This window comes from Schistocerca serialis, chromosome 8 (genome assembly GCF_023864345.2).
Source record: "Schistocerca serialis cubense isolate TAMUIC-IGC-003099 chromosome 8, iqSchSeri2.2, whole genome shotgun sequence".
Classification (NCBI taxonomy): Eukaryota; Metazoa; Arthropoda; class Insecta; order Orthoptera; family Acrididae; genus Schistocerca; species Schistocerca serialis.
Window position 1 is genome coordinate 278,856,752 of NC_064645.1, and position 22,848 is coordinate 278,879,599.

Below are 22,848 nucleotides of genomic sequence, written 5' to 3' on the forward strand. Positions count from 1 at the left end.
GTTGCTGCCTGTAACGACGTATTAACTAGCTAGTAGCAACCATTTATTTACACAGTAAAGATATGTCAATCCAGCTCAACTTCTGTCTTAGACTGAACATGGATTCGAAGGTCAGTCAGCTCAGGTTACACTGTATGCGACAAGGTGGTGGTCCCGATGTGATCTGAACTAAAGAATCAGAGTCATTGAAAGCTCAGACTCTGCTGGATTTATTGATTGATAAGATGTCTGAGGAACAAATGGTGTCCTGGCTATCAGTCTGTTCACTGTCCTTCTGGCTTAACAATCCTGTGTTGCGGTTTGAACAAGTGGAAGTAATTGCTACATGGGAATCACAGTTGATTTGACAAAATTCACTCTGATTGTGAGCCAGCTTGACCACTGTTTCGCCACTGAGGTTCAAGATGTCATTACTGCACCACTGCAGAAAAACTTGTATGACAAACTTAAATCAGAACTAATCCAGAGAGTTGCAGTATCACAACAGGGACACATATGGCAGCTACTGAGCCAGAAAAACATAAGTGATCACAAGCTGTCATAGTATTTGCATTGATTATGGAACAAGGTGGATACAGTTACTGTGCTGGACCAGTTGCTATGGATCCTGTGGAGCAGCTCACTACTGTACCAGGTCAAAGCAATTGTAGTGTCACAGACAGAGATTTCATTGGTCGAGAAGGCAGAACTTGGAGATTCCATCCAGGAGGCCACTGCACTTTCTCAGGTTAGTGCAGTGACAGTGTTGGGTAGTAGTACAGCAGTGGCCACCCAAGTTGTGTGCAGATTTTGACCATTTGGTGTAGAAGGTACAGTTGCTGTAGGTACAAAGTTTGGCAAGCTTATGTCCCAAGGCAGTACCAGTCTTGTACACGGTGTTACCGCACAAGATCACAGAGCTGTTTGTGATCCAACACTATGTTGCCTAACATGGAACACCCCACGTACTGGTACCACCACAAGTTCAGAGAGCAGGCCCAGAAGTGCACAGCCCCTTGCACGTTTTAAATGCCAGTGACAGCTGGTTGTAGGAGCAACCGGCTGTGCCAAGAAGTCACAACAGATGTTTATCAGCGAGAGACGATCCAGTCAGAAGTACCTAATAGACACTGGTTTGGACTTGGGCATCTTACCTCACACTTCAGTCCACTGTTACACATTGCTGACAGTATTCTCTTTCTCTACTACTAACAACTCATCCATTTGCACAAATGAAACTCAGTGGATTTAACTGAATTTGGGGCTATGCTGAGCATTCACCTAGAATTTTGCCATCATGGACATCATGGAAGCCTTATGATCTCTTGGCATATTACCACGTCATACCTGATGTGTGCAATGCTCAGCTGGTCAGTGGTGTTACTGGTCTGATGGCTGCAGGGTTCCAATGAGATGCAGTTGTGCACAGCGCTAAGCTGATACAGGTGTGTGACAAGGAGTACAACCCCCTGCCAAATCAGTGTGTTGACTTGACCTCCTGGCACACCTACACAAGTGCCACACAATATGATGCATCACATAAAGACCAATGACAGTCCACCAGATTCTTGCAGGCCTTGGCACTTGGCACGTGATCGCCTGCCCATCACCAAGGCAGATGTCAACACAATGTTTAAGTAAGGAATAATTTGACCATCAAGTACCCCCCCCCCCCCCCCCTTGTCATCTCCTATATACCTTGTTCAACAGAAAGGAGAAGCATGGTGCCAGTGTTGTGATTATCACACACTCAATTCCTGACCAATGCCTGATCATTGCCATGTGCCACTGTTGCAGGACTACAATTACATGTTACACTGAGTGACAATATTCGGTATTTTGGACTGTGCCAAGGTTTATATGCAGATTCCTGTGGCAGAGGAAGAAATTTTGAAGGCAGTGATTATTATTCAGTTTGGACTTTTTGAGAGCAAATTCATGACTTTTGGGTTATGGGATGTGGCTCAAACCTGGCACAGGTTTATAGACTCTGTCCAGCAAGGTATACCATTCTGCTTTTCCTATCTCAGTGACTTACTTGTGTATTTGGCCACCAAGGACCAACACTACCAGCACATTAAAGAGGTATTCAAATGTCTGGACAGTATGCTGTGGTGTCAAACATGGCCAACGACGTTTTTTGACAATCCGAAGTTACATTCCTAGACCAACACATATCAGCTGCAGGCTCCCTACCATTAACAGAGAAGGTTGAAGCCATTCTGCAAGTTTCAAGACTGACTAAACCGCAAGTTCCAAGACTGACTACAATTAAAGAATGATGTCACTTTCTAGGAATGGAAAAGTTTTACTGCTGCCATCTACTGTGTGCAGCACAACTGCAAGAATCAGTCAATGCAGCACTTACCAACCCAAAGTTAAAAGGCAGTGCACCAGTGCGGCAGTCAGTGGCAATGAGCTTGACCTTTGAGGCTGCAAGGCAGTGAATGGTGGATGTGGCACTGCTGGCACAACCCAAGTTTGACACACCTTTGGCACTGGTAGTGGATACAAGTCAAATAGCTACCGGTGTGGCTTTGCAGCGATTGTCAGATGGATCATGGCACCTGCTTGCGTACTTCTCACAAAAATTGTCACCATTGCAACAGAAGTGAGGGTACATGACCGCGAGCTCTTGGTTGTGTAGGAGGTGGTAAAATACTGCTGGCCATGAGGCAAGAGGGTTTATGCTCTACAAGGATCATGAACCATTGATCTACACTTTCAAGTGGAATAGTGACAACTGCTCTCCTAAGTAGTACAATCATGTTGAGTTCATAAGCCAATTTAGTATGGACATTAAACACATTTCTGGCCATGACAATATGGTGGCCGACTGTCTTTTGCACATCAACAGTGTTGTGAAAACTACAGATGTTTTGGAACTAGCCAGGGCCCAACAGCAAGACCAAGACCTCAAGACTTTCATCAGTGATGCCACTTCAGAGCTGGAGTTAAAACTCACTGGCATTCCCAGTGATGACTCGTAGGGAAGTTCGCACCCACTCCTATTGACCATATTTCAGCACTTTTCACAATCTGTGTTACTATAGAGCCTAGCCAACTAATTTCGTAATGGTTTGTATGACTTAGGGTGGAGAAAGGACTACTGGGAGTGCACACAAACACGTCCCCAGTGTCAGAGTTGTAAGGTGATTCACCATGCGTACTTGCCAATCGGTAATTTCTCGGACACTGTCATGTGTTTTGCATATGTGCACCTATATTATTATGTAGGTTTTAGGCAAACTTCTTAGTAACTTTATTTCTTAGTACTGAGGTCCTTTTTCAAGCATTGTCATTCAGTGGTGTATACTTCACATCTTCTTATTCCTGTATGTTTTGTGGGTGTGAACACTATCATTTGTAACACACTCTGAACTATCTTTTGTTTTGCATATTACTCTTTTATACACATACAAAAATGTACAAGTTAAGATTCTTACATCTTTAAAGCAGTTTCTTCATGCTTCAGAAGTCCTTCTTCTTAAATTGATCATAACTGCCTTTTCTTATATTGTGAACACACTTTTCGTTTCTTGAATGTTTGAGTTTCGCCACACTGTCACTCCATGGTGCAAGTAAGGTTCAAAGAATCCATGGTGCGCTGTGCATAGAAACTGTTTGCCTGTGTACTGTGATACTTGCTTCTTTATTAATATGACTGAGCTGAGTTCCTTACAGAGAGAATTAATGTGCTGTTTCCATTTCACCTCATTATCCACAGCAATACCCAAGGTTGTATTGGATTCTACTTCTTCCAGTTTTGTATCATTCTCCTCTAAGCCCATATGCACAGACTTACCTCTGTTTCTGAACACAGTGTATATAGTCTTTTTCAGACTTATAACCAGTTCATTTTCCATGGGTCATTGAGCTGTGATGTTTGCAGAAATATATGCTCTTCTCTCAAGCTGTTCCATATTTTGGACTGAGTTCACTATTATCGGGTTATCTGCATTCTCTCTTCAACTCCAGTATCATTTACAAACAGATTAAACATCAATGCCCCCATTATTGAACCTTTAAATTTTAATGGCTTTGATTTCTGAGTGGCACGAGTTCCCTACAGATACATACTGCTTGCTGTTGCATAGTTATGATTGCATCCACTTCTGTTTGAACGTCATGCAGCATAACCTCTGTTATCCGGCCATTCATTAGCTGACTCCTTTGATTATCTGACCATGTGTGGTTTTGGTTTTGTCAAGAAAGAAATAAGGAGATCCCATTTCCAGGCTCTATCATAAGAGAAAAAGCTTTTGAGATGCATCACAAACTACTGAGGGGGGGGGGGAGGCTATTAGGCAAGTTGCTATTTCAAGTGAAAAACATTCTGCTGGTCATATACATAGGGAGTTCACTGAAAAAATAGGCTCAGCAAATAACTGGTAGCTGAGTAATTACAAAACATTGATGAGAGTGGGCTAAGCTACAAAATGCTCCTGCGAAAAACCCTTTCTTCAAAGAATGCAACTGTCACAGCCATGAAACTACCAAAGGATAGGCTGACCACTACAACATATAGTAACACAAGTGGTGACCATAAATTGTCGTTGTTTGTAATTGGCAAATATTCAACAAAACTCAGCACTTCCTGTTTATCACAAAGTTAAAAATAGTGCTTAGATGAGTGGTAATTTGTTACAAGAATGGTTTTTTGGTACATTTGTTCTGGCTGTTAAAAAATACTTGGAATTTAAACACCTACCACCCCATGCAAATGTATTGCTAGGTAATGCCCCAAGCCGCGCCTCTGAGTCTGAAATTCAAAAAGCCGACATAAAAGCTAAGTCCTCTACCCCTCGCCCCACATGACTTCAGTAATACAACTGCTGGACCAGGGAGTCGCTGAGTGGTTAAAATGACATTACAGGAAGAAATGTGTCAGCACTTTGTTAGAGAGAACAGAAAATGGTAGTGATCTTTTTAAAGAAATGAAAAGCCTCAGTATAAAAAATGTAAATTACATAGTTGCTCAAGCTTGCAAAGAACTTAAGAAAACAATTCTACAAAAATCATGGAAGATCCAGAATGAGATTTTCACTCTGCAGTGGAGTGTGCGCTGATATGAATCTTCCTGGCAGAGTAAAACTGTGTGCCCGACCGAGACTCGAACTCGGGACCTTTGCCTTTAGCGGGCAAGTGCTCTACCATCTGAGCTACCGAAGCATGACTCACACCCGGTACTCACAGCTTTACTTCTGCCAGTACCTCGTCTCCTACCTTCCAAACTTTACAGAAGCTCTCCTGCGAACCTTGCAGGTAGTTTGGAAGGTAGGAGACGAGGTACTGGCAGAAGTAAAGCTGTGAGTACTGGGTGTGAGTCGTGCTTCAGTAGCTCAGATGGTAGAGCACTTGCCTGTGAAAGGCAAAGGTCCCGAGTTCGAGTCTCGGTCAGGCACACAGTTTTAATCTTCCAGGAAGTTTCATATCAGCACACACTCCGCTGCAGAGTAAAAATCTCATTCTGGAAACATCCCCCAGGCTGTGGCTAAGCCATGTCTCCGCAATATCCTTTCTTTCAGGAGTGCTAGTTCTGCAAGGTTCGCAGGAGAGCTTCTGTAAAGTTTGGAAGGTAGGAGACGAGGTACTGGCAGAAGTAAAGCTGTGAGTACTGGGCGTGAGTCGTGCTTTGGTAGCTCAGATAGTAGAGCACTTGCCCGCGGAAGGCAAAGGTCCCGAGTTCGAGTCTCGGTCGGGCACACAGTTTTAATCCGCCAGGAAGTTTCTTATCATGGAAGATGGTTAGTCCTAGCCTAAGAACTACCAGAAACTAATGAGACACAGCAGATTTAGTCAATGATTTCCAAAATCTCCAGAATGATATCCAGCCTACTGATGTAGAGGAATAGTTAGCAGAAGGTGATGATGGTGTTGTTACCAATGAAGAATATGAAGATGATCATATCATAAATCTTGTTTTGCAAGAGGAATCACAGGACGAAGAAAAGGAAAAAGACAAGGGCAGCACCTCTGCAGAAAGGATGCATTCAAGATTGCCCTCAAATATTTGGCACAACAGCCAGCTGCTACAGCTATGGACATACTGTGGACACACAAATGATGAGATGCCGCCATAGAGTCAAGATTTAAACTGGAACATAAAAACATTTTACACTTTTTTAAGCAGACTACTAGTGTCTAAAATTTTCTGTTTTTCTTTCTCTTTATCTGAAATGTAATGTTTTGTTCCTAATTTTGATTTATTACATTGTTTTGAGCTCTGTAAATGACTTGTTCCATTTTCCTCTGATTATACGACCTTTGCAGCGTCTTTGTCCCCACCATTGGCCCCAAAAGTGACAATTAATTGTGGTTCTATTGTAGTTTTCCAATTTTTCTATCAGTACTCCATAGACACTGGTGTTGAATGCTTTTAAGAGGTACAAAAACATTGGAGAGACAATTTTTTTTTCATCTACACACCGTATATTGTATCATGCCAGACTGACAATTACTGATTCTGTAGGTTTACTGGCCAGCCAGTGTGGCCGAGCGGTTCTAGGCTCTTCAGTCTGGAACCGCGCAACCGCTACGGTCGCAGGTTCGAATCCTGCCTCGGGCATGAATGTGTGTGATGTCCTTAGGTTAGTTAGATTTAAGCCATCCTAAGTTCTAGGGGACTGATGACCTCAGATGTTAAGTCCCATAGTGCTCAGAGCCATTTGAACCATTTGTAGGTTTACCCTTTCTGAAACCATCTGTGATGGAACAAAATGTTATGTTTGTCCAGATAAACAACAGTAGCTGTTGGGCTCTTCCTTGTCATCTTTCTTGTACACTGGCATGACCCTGCTTATCTTCAGCTTTTCTGGAAAAATTCCACCTCTGAAATTCCATCTGCGTTACCTTGTTTTTGTGTTCATTGTGATGGTGTAAGTGCAGCTGTTTTTGCCTCTCTTATAATTTTTGTATACTTTTTTTGTTATATTTCATAGTTTTCAGCTTCACCCATCTGTCTCAGTCCCTGCAACTTCACACGCTGTTCTAAAAATACTTCACTAGTAACCCATTGTGTTTGATCTTTTGTCTCTTTACTTTGGGGAATGCTGCATTAAAATGGTATTTAACTGTTGCAATAAAGGAATCCTTACATTCTGTACCTGCAGAGTTTAATTCCAGATTTTCCTACTTAATATTGTTCTAAAGTTGTTAATACTTGGTTTACTGATGATCCCGATTTCTTTGGTTGTTCAATTTGATACTAATACTATGAAATCAGTTCTCAACAGCAGAACAAATGTCCATTATGATCAGATATTTCTGTTTGAGCTACATGTGAACATCATCACACTACTAACATTAGTAATGAAGTGTCTGACTTTGGAAGTAACTTTTGTTGGTGCAGGTATTGTTGTCCCCAGGTTATAACCCCATGTTGTACTTTATTAACAATTCTTCAAAATCTTGTCTTGTTTTTTTATACTTTTCCCATGACAAAACTAAAGTCTTCACAATATCAATGCTCCTCTTCATATTCAACTGCAAAGTATGGTAGCAATTTCCTTTTTCCTTTCACAAAGATGTTAATCTTGCCACCTGGTGATCTGTACACACTAAACACTCTTAAGTCATCTGTCAATATGCCAGTAATTTTGAAGTCTTTTACTCTTTGGAGTACTTAGGAGTTTACCTATTTTAATTTATACAGAAACTGTATCACCTTGATGTTTCGATCTACGGAAGTAATTAGAGAAGATATAGTCCTTTATTGTTAGATTATCTACTTGACTTTCAGTTACACCATGCTCACTGGTGCATAATATGTCTAATTGTATTTCACTGAAGAGTACTTCTGCTTCTAGATCCTTACTACCAGTGTATTGCATAATCTGATGTAGTACTTTTATGTAAGTTTCCTTTTCATGATTTACATATTTTGGACTGTATTCTGAGAGTATATTCTGTATCGTCTCCTTTTTAGGTGGTGATTTTGAATTTCACCCCCATCAGACCACATTAGTTCCCATCATTTCTTATGATTTTGTAGGTACCTGTAAACATTCTGCTGATTGAGTGTGTTATACACCACAGTCTATTTAGATGCATGAAACACTCTCATAGGCATTTACTACCTAGAAATATATTTGGGTACACAGTTTACCTTGGACATAAATTTGTTACTCTCTAATCTCCTTTTTATGATTTCAGTCAGTACGAGCCTGGATCCTACATTAGCAATTCTTCCCAAATGAATTGTACTTCTTGTCTCATAAGTAATTTCTTCTTTGCTGCTGCTTCTTACAGAATTCATTCCAGTGCATACAAACACATCAGTGTAATCACATTTGGATTCAGAATCCATTTCTGCAGTTGGTGGATTTGCAATTCTCACATTTCTAAAATATTTGTCAAGTTGTTGCATTCTAATTCAAGGTCACACATCAATTTTGCAGTTGGGCAGTGATATTTCTCAGTAGCGAGTTGCCAGTTGTAAGAAATTCTTTTCCTTTTCATTGTAATGCTATGGTCTTTTCTTTTATTTTACCTTCCATCACAAACATCTATATTTATCTACAGATTTTTGTCTCACTGAATTTATTGTGGTAGTATCAGAAACACAGGATAAGTTATAGTTTTTAAAATCTGTGTGAGCATATTTATTTTTGCAGTCTTGTTGTATTTCCATTCTACAGATTTCACACACATAGGACTGTTTTCCTTGGATTACTCTATAATGTCTGTTCTTTATGGTCAATATTTTGGGTTTTAATGTCTCAGTGTCACTTTGTGGTAACTTGACAATTTCGTTTTTTGAATCCACTGCACTTACAAGATCAGCTGCTTCCACACTAGACAGCTGCGCCATGTCCATAGACAATGATCAGTAGTCAATTTTATGTTTACTTTCACATATTTTCTGTGCAACCAGCAGTTGCATCTGACACACAAAATAACTTTCAAAAAACTTTCATCACTCATTTTTCACTTTCTCTAAAAAAGAACTGTTTACTTTTTGTATTTTGAACAAGAGCAAAGAGTTCCAACACATTCTTATTGGTGCCATTTTTGCAGCTCATTACACTTGGTCACATGTATCAGACACGTAGTGGTAATGCTATGAAGGAGGCGTGGCTTGTAGTATCCACATGGGGAAAGGCAGAGGCAATTTGCCAACCAGAACTATCTTAGGCCTCGGGCTATGCTGCAGGTAGTCACCACAACAACAATTTTAGGTGGGGAGAGCAGGGGTGCGTAATGTCACACACTAGCTAAAAGTTTACAAACTGTACCTCCTTTTGCTTTCATAAGTCACATTTCCCAATTTTATCACAATAAATTGCACTAAAAGACATGTTTTGGAGAGATTTTTAATGCAGTGTATGTTGGCTTCAGTTCATGCTTAATGTTTTCCACATTTTCATATCTAAACTTGATATGTTTAATGTTTTGCAAGTGTTCAATATATTCTTGAGACAGCCTCAGTGTTTGTGTGATGTCGCAGATCTTGTGCTGTGATTTGTTATGTAAGCAAACTGAATAGCCTCCACAATAAGCATTTGTGAAGCTAGTGTACCACATTTGTTGGCTTTTGTATTTATACAATTTTCAAATCATTTGATTTGATGCATAGAAGACATGTCAAGATTTACAATAAGAAACATTTTAGGAGAAATACAGAAGTTTATATTATTTTTTATACATTTCCGAAACACTGCTACACAAATACATACCATAGTTTTAAATTTACAGAAATAAGATGTCTAATTACCTTGTTCAAAATGTGAAACTGTCCTTAATGAATTCTTCAACAGAATAATAACACTTTGGAAGATTAGCATTTTTAATAATAACACTTCTCCACCAGAAGAGTAAAGAATAATATTTCCAGTGAATCAAGCTCCATGTTAAATATATTTACATGGTTTGCTTCTGTGATATAGTGATGATTGCAAGTTACCTTTATTTCACTCTGCTTTAATGATTTAGTTTCAGATTGCATCATTTTGGTTTTGGTTACACCAAATTTTAGATCATTTTCATGGAACCAAGATTTAAGTTTTACTACAGTATTTTTGAAACTTCCTGAAATTCTTTCATGCACCTCACCATCAATTAGAACTTGATGTATCATCAGCAAATAAAACTGAATGAACATAAATAGCTAGCGATAGGTTGCTTTTGTAGAAAAGAAACAGATGGGGATCCAATATCGAACCTTTGGCGACTCCTTGAGCAATATTTTCCAGTTTGATGAGTAATTTCTTGAATTTGAAGTCACACTTATGTTTTATTTCCTATCTGTTAAGTAAGAGTTGAACCAATGTAAGCAGTGACCCTGATTTCATATATCTGTAACTAATGGAGAAATAAGGAGTGTTTCACTGAACTGAATGCTTCTGTCAGATCACAGAATATTGCTGTAATATAAGCATTAAAGATCTCTGCAAAGTTCCTGCATTCTTTGTATGGTTTGTTTTGCTATTGTGCCAAATGATGTGATGTCAGTGTGAAAACATGTTACCACTAATTTTTAAGCTCTTCATTTAGTAGGTGAAATAGAGTTCCAACAAAGGAATTCCCTCTCTTACTAATGTATGTTTTGCTTATTTTAATTTTTTTGTTCATAGGAAAATGAAATTGTTTGTTCTCCTGCACTGCAAAATTTTGACAATTTAATAGTTGTTTCTCAAGCTAACTTTTGGCTAACAAATTGCACACCAAATTCATAATGTGCTGTTTTCAGACTCGCAGTATGATGCAGTTATATGCAAGAAAATAAAACTCGCAAGAAACTCAGGTGCAACACCCTCACAAAAAGAAACTTGCTAAGAACAGTAATGTAACACTTATCCCCACACATTTTCACTATTCATGTGTGACCCCCTCGCCAGGTGGTGACATTATTTTAACGTATTCTAATGCACTCTAGTGAGACATTTATAAACTTATTCCTACACTGGATAAATTACCAGCACCAGAGGCAAAAAACTATCTAAAATATTAATATTAAATGATGATTAATGATCCTTCAGAGTGTAATGCAGATACACAGACACAGGGATTCAATAGCAAAATTTCAGCCATTCAGTTCAGTTCCTTGTTATGTATGTAGCAGAACGTGAAAATCATGAAGAATTTGGTAGGCCACCCTTAGGCTCTGGTAGTCACGACAGTGGGAGGTCCATAAGGGTTGTGTTATGTAGATGGCATGCCCTCAAGACCCTATGACATAGAGAGAACAGGCACTTCAATGCTTGCCTTAAGACTAGCTACTACCTGTTCAAAAAGGTCACTTGATACCAACAGTTCTAAAAACATTCACTGCCATTATTCAAGTGGGAACTATTCTACACGCTTGTAATAATTGAAATGTTGTAATACTTTACTGAGATATAAATTTTAATGTATGTTTTGGAGCAGCTCCACCTCAGAGCCTATAACTATGAGCTGCACCTGTATGAAGTAATGTGAAGTGGGCTAGTCATACAAAATTAATTATAGGAAAGTTAAATAGATATTAGATTGTTTTTCAGATTCTGAGTAATATTAAAACAACTGCAAATAATAACAACATAATGCAAGCTATTTTGAGGACTGCTAGTCTGTCTAATCTCTGGCAAGTCAGATTAAATGAGTAGGCAGCTGATTTCAGTTAGTTCAAGAGTATAATGGACAAACTCCAGAATATTATAAAAATCTTTGGAAGGCAGACAATATTATTTTTAAGAAATGCTATTGGAAATATTTAAAGGTGCAGTATTCTGAGACAGACAATGTGGAACATAGGAGCATGCAAAGACGGGGTTTATACGTGGACAAGGAAAGACAAATCCCGGATTTTTTCCGGATTTCCTGGTTAAAAATACACTTTCTCCTGGGTGATAGTATATTTTCCCTTATCAATCTGTTGAAAGGTTATGGTTTTATACACGGGCGTACAATTTCCCGGGCACTTTAGAAAACGAAATTCAGGGAAAAGACACGCTTGGAAATATCTTTGATGCGCAGCAACACGTACGCTGCGTATTTTCGTATTACGAAAGCATACATTGGAATTCCACCAAACACCGCATGTTACTTTCTGAATCATTGAAATCAAGATTTTGATGCGCTTTTGTAAGCCATTTGTAGCTCATGTCACATGATCTCGCCAGCCGATGACAGCGGATATTGAGAGCATAGGACATGTGATGTAGTCAGCCAACAGCAACATCACTGTTAAGTAGCACAAACACGCAAACAGGGAAAGTTAATAGTTTAAATTAACATGCATAGAGTTGCTACAAGAAAAGCAAAGCTTTCACATATAATATTGGTCTCAAACTGCAAGTGAAGCCAAGCTTTCCACTATACTGTTGATCTTTTTTGCGCGTGTTACACTTTAAGATATATCACACAAATGTGCCAGTAAAATTTTTAATAATGACATAAATGTCTGATCTTCAGGGTTTGAAATTCTTCTAAATGGATCATCATCAAAGAGTTTATTTTTAAATGAGAGTCAAACGCTCTGTGATTTAATAAATTCATGGTGCATTCTTGCACATAGTTCAACTTACGTAAAAGGACATTTACTTTGAAAGTAACGCTTTTCAAACCACTATTCGCAGTATTTTCCTGCGACCTGTTAGAAATAGGTTTGTTTCAGCAGTTGCCAGAGAGTGCAGATAACAGACGACACCACTCTTGGATAGCTATCATGATGTAGGAAGCTCATGTGTACATACGTGTAAAATATTGAAAGATCATACAATATGTCATAAAAGAAACAAGACATCAGAGGATACTGCAAGAGCATCGGAATTTCGTGAACCATATTAAAATGTGCACACTTAAAGTGCATACTTAAAGGGCACATTCATATATCCAGATTCCCAATGAAGTAGATCTTGACCTGATATTAAGCTTTTCAGTGTGGTTTTCGGGATGTAAATTTTCTTGGAGCACCAGTACTGTATTATATCATGTTTGGTTCTTTATTATGGTATAATGCCATACATACTACAAAATGAAAATGTGCACTTGAAATGCAGTGAACAGTTGAAACTAGCCAGTACTGCGGAATTAAACATTTTGTTTCAAATACATTGACTGCCTCTGCGGAAAAGGTTAACAAAAGTCAAATTTCTTTGCAAACAGACAAAAATAACTTCACTGTTCCACAAGGCGATTAATGCTTGACTGTCAGAAAGGTGAAAATACATAAAATCTGAAACTAATGACATATTTCAGCCTTCTGTAATTATGTGGATGTGTGTTAATTCACTTGATAGCTCCCAGCCACAGATATCAGTTTTGTTTTCATTTGATGTGAGAGTAAACGAAGGAGAAACAGCAACATCACTAAATGTAAACACAGGTCACATGGAGACTACCCACTATAACTCAGACTGCTCTGCACATTAGCCCCGGATCCACGACATTTGCGAACTGGGTCAATACTAAAAAAAAATCAAATTTTCAAAATACTTTCATCTTGTAGCACACATCTTTCTGAAAAGTCTGAAACATAAAACATATATATTCGAGGAAATGTAAGACATATTATTTGGTCTTAAGTATGCCAAAGTGCTGAGCCATGCCTCTTCATAAAGCATTTTTCTACCGCTCGTCCAAACTATATTCAGTAGAGTGGAAATTGAAATGTCCTGTGGTGCCTCTCCTGCTCCCAGTTGGCCGGTTTGACAGCCTGCCCCTCTTTAAAAAGATCTCACAATTAATAGCAGATGGGATTATTTGTAATCGAGAGAACAAGAACTTTTCAGAAAATCTGAACTCTTTATTGCTTATTAGTTAATAACTTGCTGTTTTGTGTGACATAAAATTAAATATAGGATATATAAAATCAATACTGACAAGAAATAAGCAAGAAATTACACATTTCTTCAAACCTTAGCTCCTAGCAGTTTTTTCTCTCTAATCTTGCTACAGCTTTACATGGCGTGCTTTCCTTTCTGCAAAAGAATCTATTACCTCATCAAAGTTCGACAAACGTTTTGCTACATGAAAAATCGAAATGTTATTATCTAATACTGAAAAAGCTGTTAATACAAATAATACCCAGACTTCTGTCGTTTCTTGATCTGATTACGTCTATTTTGTCACTGTCTGCTAGATAAAACAAAATAGGCCTTTCTAATATGGCAGAAATTTTGTAACACACCAAATAAACGAGCCTATTTTGGCACAAATGGCCATTTTAATAAAATGACAGACTATAACCCAATAAGTACCAATATCAAATGCCTATTAGGCATACTACAAGCAAAAAGCTTTATGTTAGGAAATAGTTTCACATTTCATTCATACACACCAGCTTCTCAAGCATAAGATCGAATAGTAGTATTATGAAATTTTTGAATAAATTTGGAATAGTCTTATTCTTCTATAATTTGTGTGATGTCCCCATTTCTTCTCCTTCCTCGTTCTAACAAACAACCTCGTCATCACCAATTCTGTAGCTACCGCTGCCACTGTCAAAATTTGTTCGCCGATTAATTTCACTAACCGTGCCAGAATCACAGGTTTAGTTATCCCGCAATTATTTTCTGGTTAGGCGTTATACAAATAATACCCAGACTTCTGTCGTTTCTTGATCTGATTACGTCTATTTTGTCACTGTCTGCTAGATAAAACAAAATAGGCCTTTCTAATATGGCAGAAATTTTGTAACACACCAAATAAACGAGCCTGTTTTGGCACAAATGGCCATTTTTATAAAATGACAGACTATAACCCAATAAGTACCAATATCAAATGCCTATTAGGCATACTACAAGCAAAAAGCTTTATGTTAGGAAATAGTTTCACATTTCATTCATACACACCAGCTTCTCAAGCATGAGATCGAATAGTAGTATTATGAAATTTTTGAATAAATTTGGAATAGTCTTATTCTTCTATAATTTGTGTGATGTCCCCGTTTCTTCTCCTTCCTCGTTCTAACAAACAACCTCGTCATCACCAATTCTGTAGCTACTGCTGCCACTGTCAAAATTTGTTCGCCGATTAATTTCACTAACCGTGCCAGAATCACAGGTTTAGTTATCCCGCAATTATTTTCTGGTTAGGCGTTATTACGTGTTCGAACAACACATTTTCAGTGTTACTTCCAGAATAGAACTTAAGTGGCTGCTAGCCGCAGACTGTACTACTGGTCCTTACTAGTGTAGCGATCTGCCCAAAAATTTTCTGTCAAAATTTCGTTTTCTTGGATACGCCGAGAAGATAATACGTAATCTTTCTCACCTGTTACTCCAGTCAGTTGTTTATTTCCATTCTGGTAGTCTGAATCTATGGATTTTATTAGTAATTATAACAATTCTGATCATTCACAAACCCAATCAACCACATAATCAGACAGAGATTGGCATTCATACGTTCAGCTTTACTCCCTCAGCTCGTATAGCCCTGTCCCCTTTTGTCTGCGGAAAGTTTATTTCTAGATGCGACGAGGATTCTCCTGGCAGAGACATCATGTACACTATGCATGCATTCAAAAGTTAACTTATGACTCATTCAGAAATCAACTTAAAATGTGTTCAAAAATGTTCAAAAACCAACAGGGAAGCCTTTCAAAATCATATGAATAATCGATAGACAAACGTACACTGGATGCTAGATGCTTTGGGAAACAAGTTTTTTTCCTCAAGAATATGAATTTGGTGCCCCCTTTTCCCAGTAGCATCTAGCTGCTTGCTGCGACTGCTTACACAGCCAACAGTCACATTCCTTTTGCCAGAAGCAGGAGAATCTACTACTCAAACATGACCCAACTGCGCATTCGCATGAGTCCGCGCGTAACTGCTAAAACAAATCGAATGTAAACAGTTGCGACTTCACAATCATTGGAGGCAGTTTGTTGTTATTAAGCACTGCATAGTCTTCCTAAAGCCTTTGACACATTTTCAATTGGCAGACATGAGCCTGAGCACTGTGTGTCGTTGTTGTATATGGCGCATTTCCTTTGCGATTTAAGTTATTTTCATTTTTTTCTCTCGTTTATGTTTTATTGTTTAAGTATTATTCTGCAGTAGCGGGATACAGTAATATCCTTTGTTAGAGTATCAGTTCTTACCAGTCAAAATTACAAAAATTTAACTGAAAACTAAAACAATGAAAAATTCCCGGAATTCTAAAAATATCCTGGGTTTTTCCCGGATCTCCCAGTTGTCCCAGGTCGTACACACCATGAAAGAGAGGCAAAGAATTGCATGAAGTACCCTGCATCATACATTATGATTTAGCTAGTGAAGTGTCTGTGTGGATGTAGATTCAAATACTTATAGTTTCTCACGTTCATTTTTTGTTCTTGCAGATGGAATGGAACCAGTATAGTTCATTTAATGAAGAGGCAGATGGTGAAATACTTGAAAATGTCAACAGGTGTTTCATGGCAACACATTATCACCATTTTAACAGGCTGCTTACTACTTCTTATAGAACTCCAAAACCAGAAAAAATAATTATCCTAAAAAATGAAATATTACATTTATAAAATTAAAGACATTTTATATATGATATCACACCAGGACGCTGCTATTGTATGAAGCTTTATTCAAGAGTTGTACAGTTAGGATATAAACTTATTTCGGCTGCATTGCCATTTTCAAGTGAAATCCATATCTCATCATTGATATTGTAGCTGTCAAACATTTCTGCATATTGTATTTGTAGTGCAGATGGAGGTTTTTTTCTTTTCTTTTGTGTGCGTGTTTCTATATATTCTCAACAGTAGACATTGTTGTCAAATAATTGTTGTTGAAAGTTCGTTTTCCACAAATCTGACATCTACTCTAGAGAAGAAAATATACATAAACAAAAACAACTCAATCTGCATTAAAAATGAAATATGCAGAAATATTTGACAGCTACAATGTCAACAATGAGGTATGGAAATCGCTTGGAATTAGCAATGCAGCTGAAATAAGCATATCGCCTAACTGTACAACTCATGAATAAAACTTCATAAAATAGTGGCATCCTGATATAATAATAAATATAAAATGTCTTAACAAGATATCTACTATACTGTAGGTATTAAATGTAAGAACAGTGTTAAGTTCTTGGAATTACAGGTATATGACAACCTCATTTGGAAAATCCACTGCCAGAATTAATCAAGTGCCTTGGTTCAGTATATTTACGTGTTCATGATTCCTACTACGGGCAGGGGATTTAACAATGAATAAACTACTTTGTTCTGCATGTTTACATTCACTAATTGTTATAGAATCAATCTCTGGAGAAATTAAAATCACAGGAACAATATTTTCAAAATACAGAAGTGTTTAAAGAATGTCTTACCCGCTGCCACTGAATCGTAGGTTTCTGCGTGCCTTCAGCTTCTTGTGCATCACAATGCATTTCAACAGTCTCTCCAACTTTGCGCTGATATATGCTCTCAGGTTCAATAGTAAATACAGGAGGCTTACGCACCAAGACTTCCATAGGACCAGAAGATCCCTGAGTGCCTTGTGCATTGTAAGGAGTGCACGTGTATCGTCCCTGGTGGCTTTGATTTACCTGCACAACCACACACAAAATCTACAGTTTTTAAAAGAAAATTATTTGTTTACCAGATAAAAGTAATCACAGAAATTAAAAATGCCGGTTCACAAATATTTATCTGATAGTAATAAACTATAAACCTTGAGTTTTGGGAAAAATGAATGATTTGTTGGGGGCTAGTGGTAACATTATGGCCTCTGGCTGTAAAAGCTGAAGATTTATCTTCTTTAAGTCTTTTAGTATTCTCATTGGTGTCATAGCATTTTGACAATAGTTAAATTCATTTGCTTCTATCTTAAGAAAATTTATAGCAACTATTTTTGTGAGCTTAACTTGAAGCTTGCTACCTAACACACTACAACTTTTGAATGGTATCAAAAAAACTGATGTTAAATAAAGACAGGAATGTAAATGTGAATTTTTGTTGTTGACACATCAACATTTTTTTTAGATTTAATTTTTAACTGAATATGTCAGAAAATTACTGACGGTACAAATAAATATAGTCTTGTAAAGTACCACAGAAAAGTAATACTAATTGTCTGCGAAGGATAAATGAGCATAGTTATCAAAATTACGTTACCCAAATTTTGTGACAGGATTCCAGTCCCAGAAAAATATTTGGTTGATGAAAAAGTTACTATGAGGCAGGTTGAGAAGCAACCACCATAAAGAATGTAGGAAATCATTACTGGCAGTGGTTAACTGTCTCTACACTGAGTAATTTATGGTACTTACTTCTCTTCATCAAGATACACTTTAAACTTATTTCTTCAATCTCGAAGATTGTCATGCAAGAAAACATCTAAAGAATATGGGCTTCAAAGTTGCCACTGTCATAGAAGTACAAAAGGAAAAGACTGCGCCAGACATGAGAAATGGATGCCAAATATTTATTTTATTTTTAAAAAAGTTTATTATTTTTGGAGTCCTTCAAAATGTTTCATGCAATATACAGAGCAAATGCAAATAATTGGATGATTTCAACAGACTATATTTTCACTTCATCATCAACTGTATAAGAATTCACTACTATCAGAAAGAGGTAGATCCCAAGCATTTTCCACCAACTTTGATTGCATATAGCATGGACAACATATGTTGTTGGTTCGATAATTCTGGTAAATTTACATGAAAGAATGGAATATTTTTGTTGTGCCTTGGTTATTCCAAGGTTGGTATAAAGAATTTCAACAATGTACAGCATACAATTCATTGTTGACAGCCGTCTGAATTGGTGTGTCACCTGCAACTGAAAATATAGAAAACCGAGTTTTGTACTGTCATTGTACCCTCATTCTGCCAATGGCATTGTCAAAGAGGGCGGAGGAGCGGACAGAGATTCATGTCAATCTCTTGCCCTTGGTGTGGGAAACTGCCCCTAAAGGTGAAAGAATCAGCAATGACCAATGGCATGAGGACACAGAAGCCAATGGGAACCACCACATTAAAGACACACAATGTGTATCCACAGGACATGTGACCTGTAACTGAAAAAGTGACATGATGATCACTCCATTGGCAAAAGATTCCAGAATAGTCCCCCATTGAGATCTCTGGGAGAGGACTGCCAAGGGGGAGGTTATCATGAAAAAAAGATTGAATTATCAATGAAAGGATAACATTCTATGAGTCAGGGTGTTGAATGTCAGAAGACTGAACGTGATAGGGAAGCTAGAAAATCTGAAAAAGGAAATGCAAAGGCTCAATATAAATATAGTAGAGGTCAGTGAAATTAAATGGAAAGAAGACAAGGATTTCTGGTCAGATGAATATAGGGTAATATCAACAGCAGCTACCAGAAAATGATATAACGGGTGTAGTATTCATTATGAATAGGAGGGTAGGGCACAGAGTGTGTTAGTGTGAACATTTCAGTGACAGGATTATTATTATCAGAATCAACAGTAACACAACACTGACAACGATAATTCAGATATACATGCCGATGCAAAGCTGAAGATGAAGAGAGAGAGAGAGAAAATGATGTGGATATTGGTAGGGTAATACAATACAGAAAGGGAGATGAAAATCTGATAGTCATGGGGGACTGGAATGCAGTTGTAGGAGAAGTAGTACAAGAAAAGGTTACAGGAGAATATGGGCTTGGGACAAGGAATGAGAGAGGAGAAAGACTAATTGAGTTCTGTAATAATTTTCAGCTGGTAATAGTGAATACTCTCTTCAAGAATCACAAGAGGAGGAGGTATACTTGGAAAAGACTGGGTGACACAGGAAGATTTCAGTTAGATTACATCATGGTCAGACAGAGATTCCAAAATCAGATTCTGGATTGTAAGGCATAACCAGGAGCAGATACAGACTCAGATCACAATGTAATAGTGATGAAGATTAGGCTGAGGTTTAAGACATTAGTCAGGAAGAATCAATATGCTGAGAAGTGGGATATGGAAGTACTAAGCAATGACAAGATATGCTTGACGTTCTCTAAGGCTGTAGATACAGCAATAAACAATAGTCCAGAAGGCAGTACAGTTGAAGAGGAATGGACATCTCTAAAAAGAGCAATCACAGAAGATGGAAAGAAAACCATAGTTATAAAGAAGGTAACCGCAAAGAAACCATGGGTAACAGGAGAAATGCTTCGGCTGTTGTTTGAAGAAATTCAGAAATACAAGTTGCTGAGGAGTGAAATAAACAGGATGTGCAGGGAAGCTATGACAAAATGGTTGCAAGAAAAATGTGAAGAAATCAAAAAAGAAATGATACTCGGAAGGACTGACTCAGCAGAAAAGAAAGTCACAACCACCTTCGGTGAAATTAAAAGCAATGGTGGTAACATTAAGAGTGAAACCGGAAATCCATTGTTAAATGCAGAGGAGAGAGCAAATATTTGGAAAGAATACATTTAATGCCTCTACGAGGGGGAAGATTTGTCTGATGTGAGAGAAGAAACAGGAGTCAATTTAGAGGAGGTAGAGGATCCAGCATTAGAATCAGAATTTAAGAGAGCTTTGGAAGACTTAAGATAAAATAAGGCAGAAGAGATCTATAACATTCCATCAGAATTTCTAAAATAATTAGGGGAAGTGGCAACAAAATGGCTATTCACAATGGTGTGTAGATGGATAAGTCTGGCAATATACCCCCTGACTATCAGAAAAATATTGTCCACGCAATTCTGACGACTGCAAGAGCTGACAAGTGAGAGATTTATCACACAATCAGCTTAACAGCTCATGTATCCAAGTTGCTGACAAGAATAATATACAGAAGAATTGAAAAGAAAATTGAGGGTGAGTTAGATGATGATCATTTTGGCTTTAGGAAAGGTAAAGGCACTAGAAAGGCAATTCTGACATTTCAGTTCATAATGGAAACAAGACTAAAGAAAACTCTAACACGTTCATAGGATTTGTTGACCTAGACAAAGCATTCGACAAGGTAAAATGGTGCAAGATATTCAAAGGGGTCAGCTATTGGGAGAGATGGGTAGTATACAATATGTACAAGAACCGAAAGGGAATAATAAGAGTGGACAACCAGGAACAAAATGCTCAGTTTAAAAAGGGTGTAAGACAGGAATGTGGTCATTTGCCCCTACTGTTTGATCTGTACATCGCAGAAGCAATAATGGAGATAAAAGAAAGGTTCAGGGTGGAAGAAATATTCAAGGTGAAAGAGTGTCAATGATACGATTTGCTGATGACATTGCTATCCTGAGTGAAAGTAAAGAAGAATTACATGATTTTCTGAATGGAAAGGACAGTCTAAAGAGTACAGAATATGGACTGAGAGCAAATCAAAGAAAGACAAAAGTAATGAAAAGCAGCAAAATGAGAACAGCAAGAAACTTAACATCAGGGTTGATGTACATGAAGTAGATGAAGTTAAAGAATTCTGCTACCTAGGCAGCAAAATAACCAATGACAGAAGGAGCAAGGAGGACATAAAAAGCAGACTAGCACTGGCAAAAAGGGCATTCCTGGCCAAGAGAAACCTTCTAGTATCAAACATAGGCTTTAATTTGAGGAAGAAATTTCTGAGAATATATGTTTGGAGCACAGCACTGTATGGTAGTGAAAGAGGGGCTGTGGGAAAACCGGAACAGAAGGGAATAAAACCATCTGAGTTGTGGTTCTATAGACAAATGTTGATAATTAGGTGGACTGATAGGGTATGGAATGAGGAGGTTCTGCGCAGAATCAGAGAGGAAAGGAATACGTGGAAAACACTGACAAGGGAAGGGACAGGATGACAGGACATCTGTTAAGACATCAGGGACTGACTGCCATGGTACTATACGGAGCTGTAGGCAAAAACTGTAGAGGAAGACAGAGATCGGAATACATCCAGCAGATAATTGAGGATTTAGGTTGCAAGTGATATATCTGTGGATGAAGTTCATTGGGGCTCTGCACCATCACTGAAGACCATTTAGTTTTGGCTTGATGAAGTTAAACATGGTTGAAGAAGCACTGAAGATGAAGTGTGCTCTGGCAAATTCAACAGGGGTCACTGCAAGGGAAACCACTGATAAAATCCATGAGGTGGTGATGCAAGACCACCGAATAAAAATTTGTGAGCTTGCTGAGACTGTAGACACCTCAAATGAGTGAGTGCATAATATCCTGCATGAAGAATTGGTTATGAAGAAGCTGTATGCAAGGTGGGCACCATGATTGCTCACAGTTGACCAAAAGTGCCTCTGGCACATTTCAACACAATGTCTGGTGATGTTTGATCACAACGTGCAAGACTTATTGGTGCTAGTTTGTGACCACTGACGAAACCTGTATCCATTATTACACACCAGAGTCAAAATGCCAGTCAAAACAATAGACAAATGCTGCTGAAAGTGCACCAAAGAAGCAAAGACCATTTTGTTGGCTGGTAAGGTGATGGTCACTGTTTTTTGGGATTCCTAAGGAGTAATCCTCATAGATCATTTGGACAAAGACAGAACAATAACTGGACACTATTGTGCTTCATTTGTGGATTGTTTGGAACTTGTATTGGCTGAAAAAAGACCAAGGTTAGCACAAAAAAATTGCTCTTTCACAACCACCATGCACCATCTCACACATCAGAGATAACAATGGCGAAATTGAATAAACTAGGCTTTGAATTGGTTCATCATCCACTCCATTCACCAGACATAACCCTAAGTGACTTACTATTGATGCATAACTTGAAACTCTGACTTGCTGTAAGAAATTTTCATCAAATGAGGAAGTGATAGTTGCAGTCAACAAGTCTTTAGCAGGTTTTTCCAGTGGGGTGAAAAAGCTGGAGGATTGCTGGACCTAGTGTACATCCATCAAAGGACACTATGTCAAGAAGTAAGATGAGCTGTTTACGAAATAAACATTTTTTCTCGCTTTTTTACCAGAGTTATCAAACACCCTTGTACATAGTATATTCATACAGTTGTTCCACTCTTCTCATGTC

At 38.1% G+C, this 22,848-nt stretch overlaps 1 protein-coding gene across 3 annotated transcripts in view; it reads right to left on the reverse strand.

The window, feature by feature from the left end:
• LOC126416243 (protein turtle-like) overlaps positions 1-22,848 on the reverse strand; it is a 263,351-nt gene that overhangs the window by 88,343 nt on the left and 152,160 nt on the right. For all 3 annotated transcript variants that reach the window (XM_050083857.1, XM_050083859.1, XM_050083858.1), the window contains exon 7: positions 17,233-17,451. In XM_050083857.1, the coding sequence (XP_049939814.1) occupies positions 17,233-17,451 (219 nt within the window). The remainder of the gene's footprint in view (positions 1-17,232; positions 17,452-22,848) is intronic.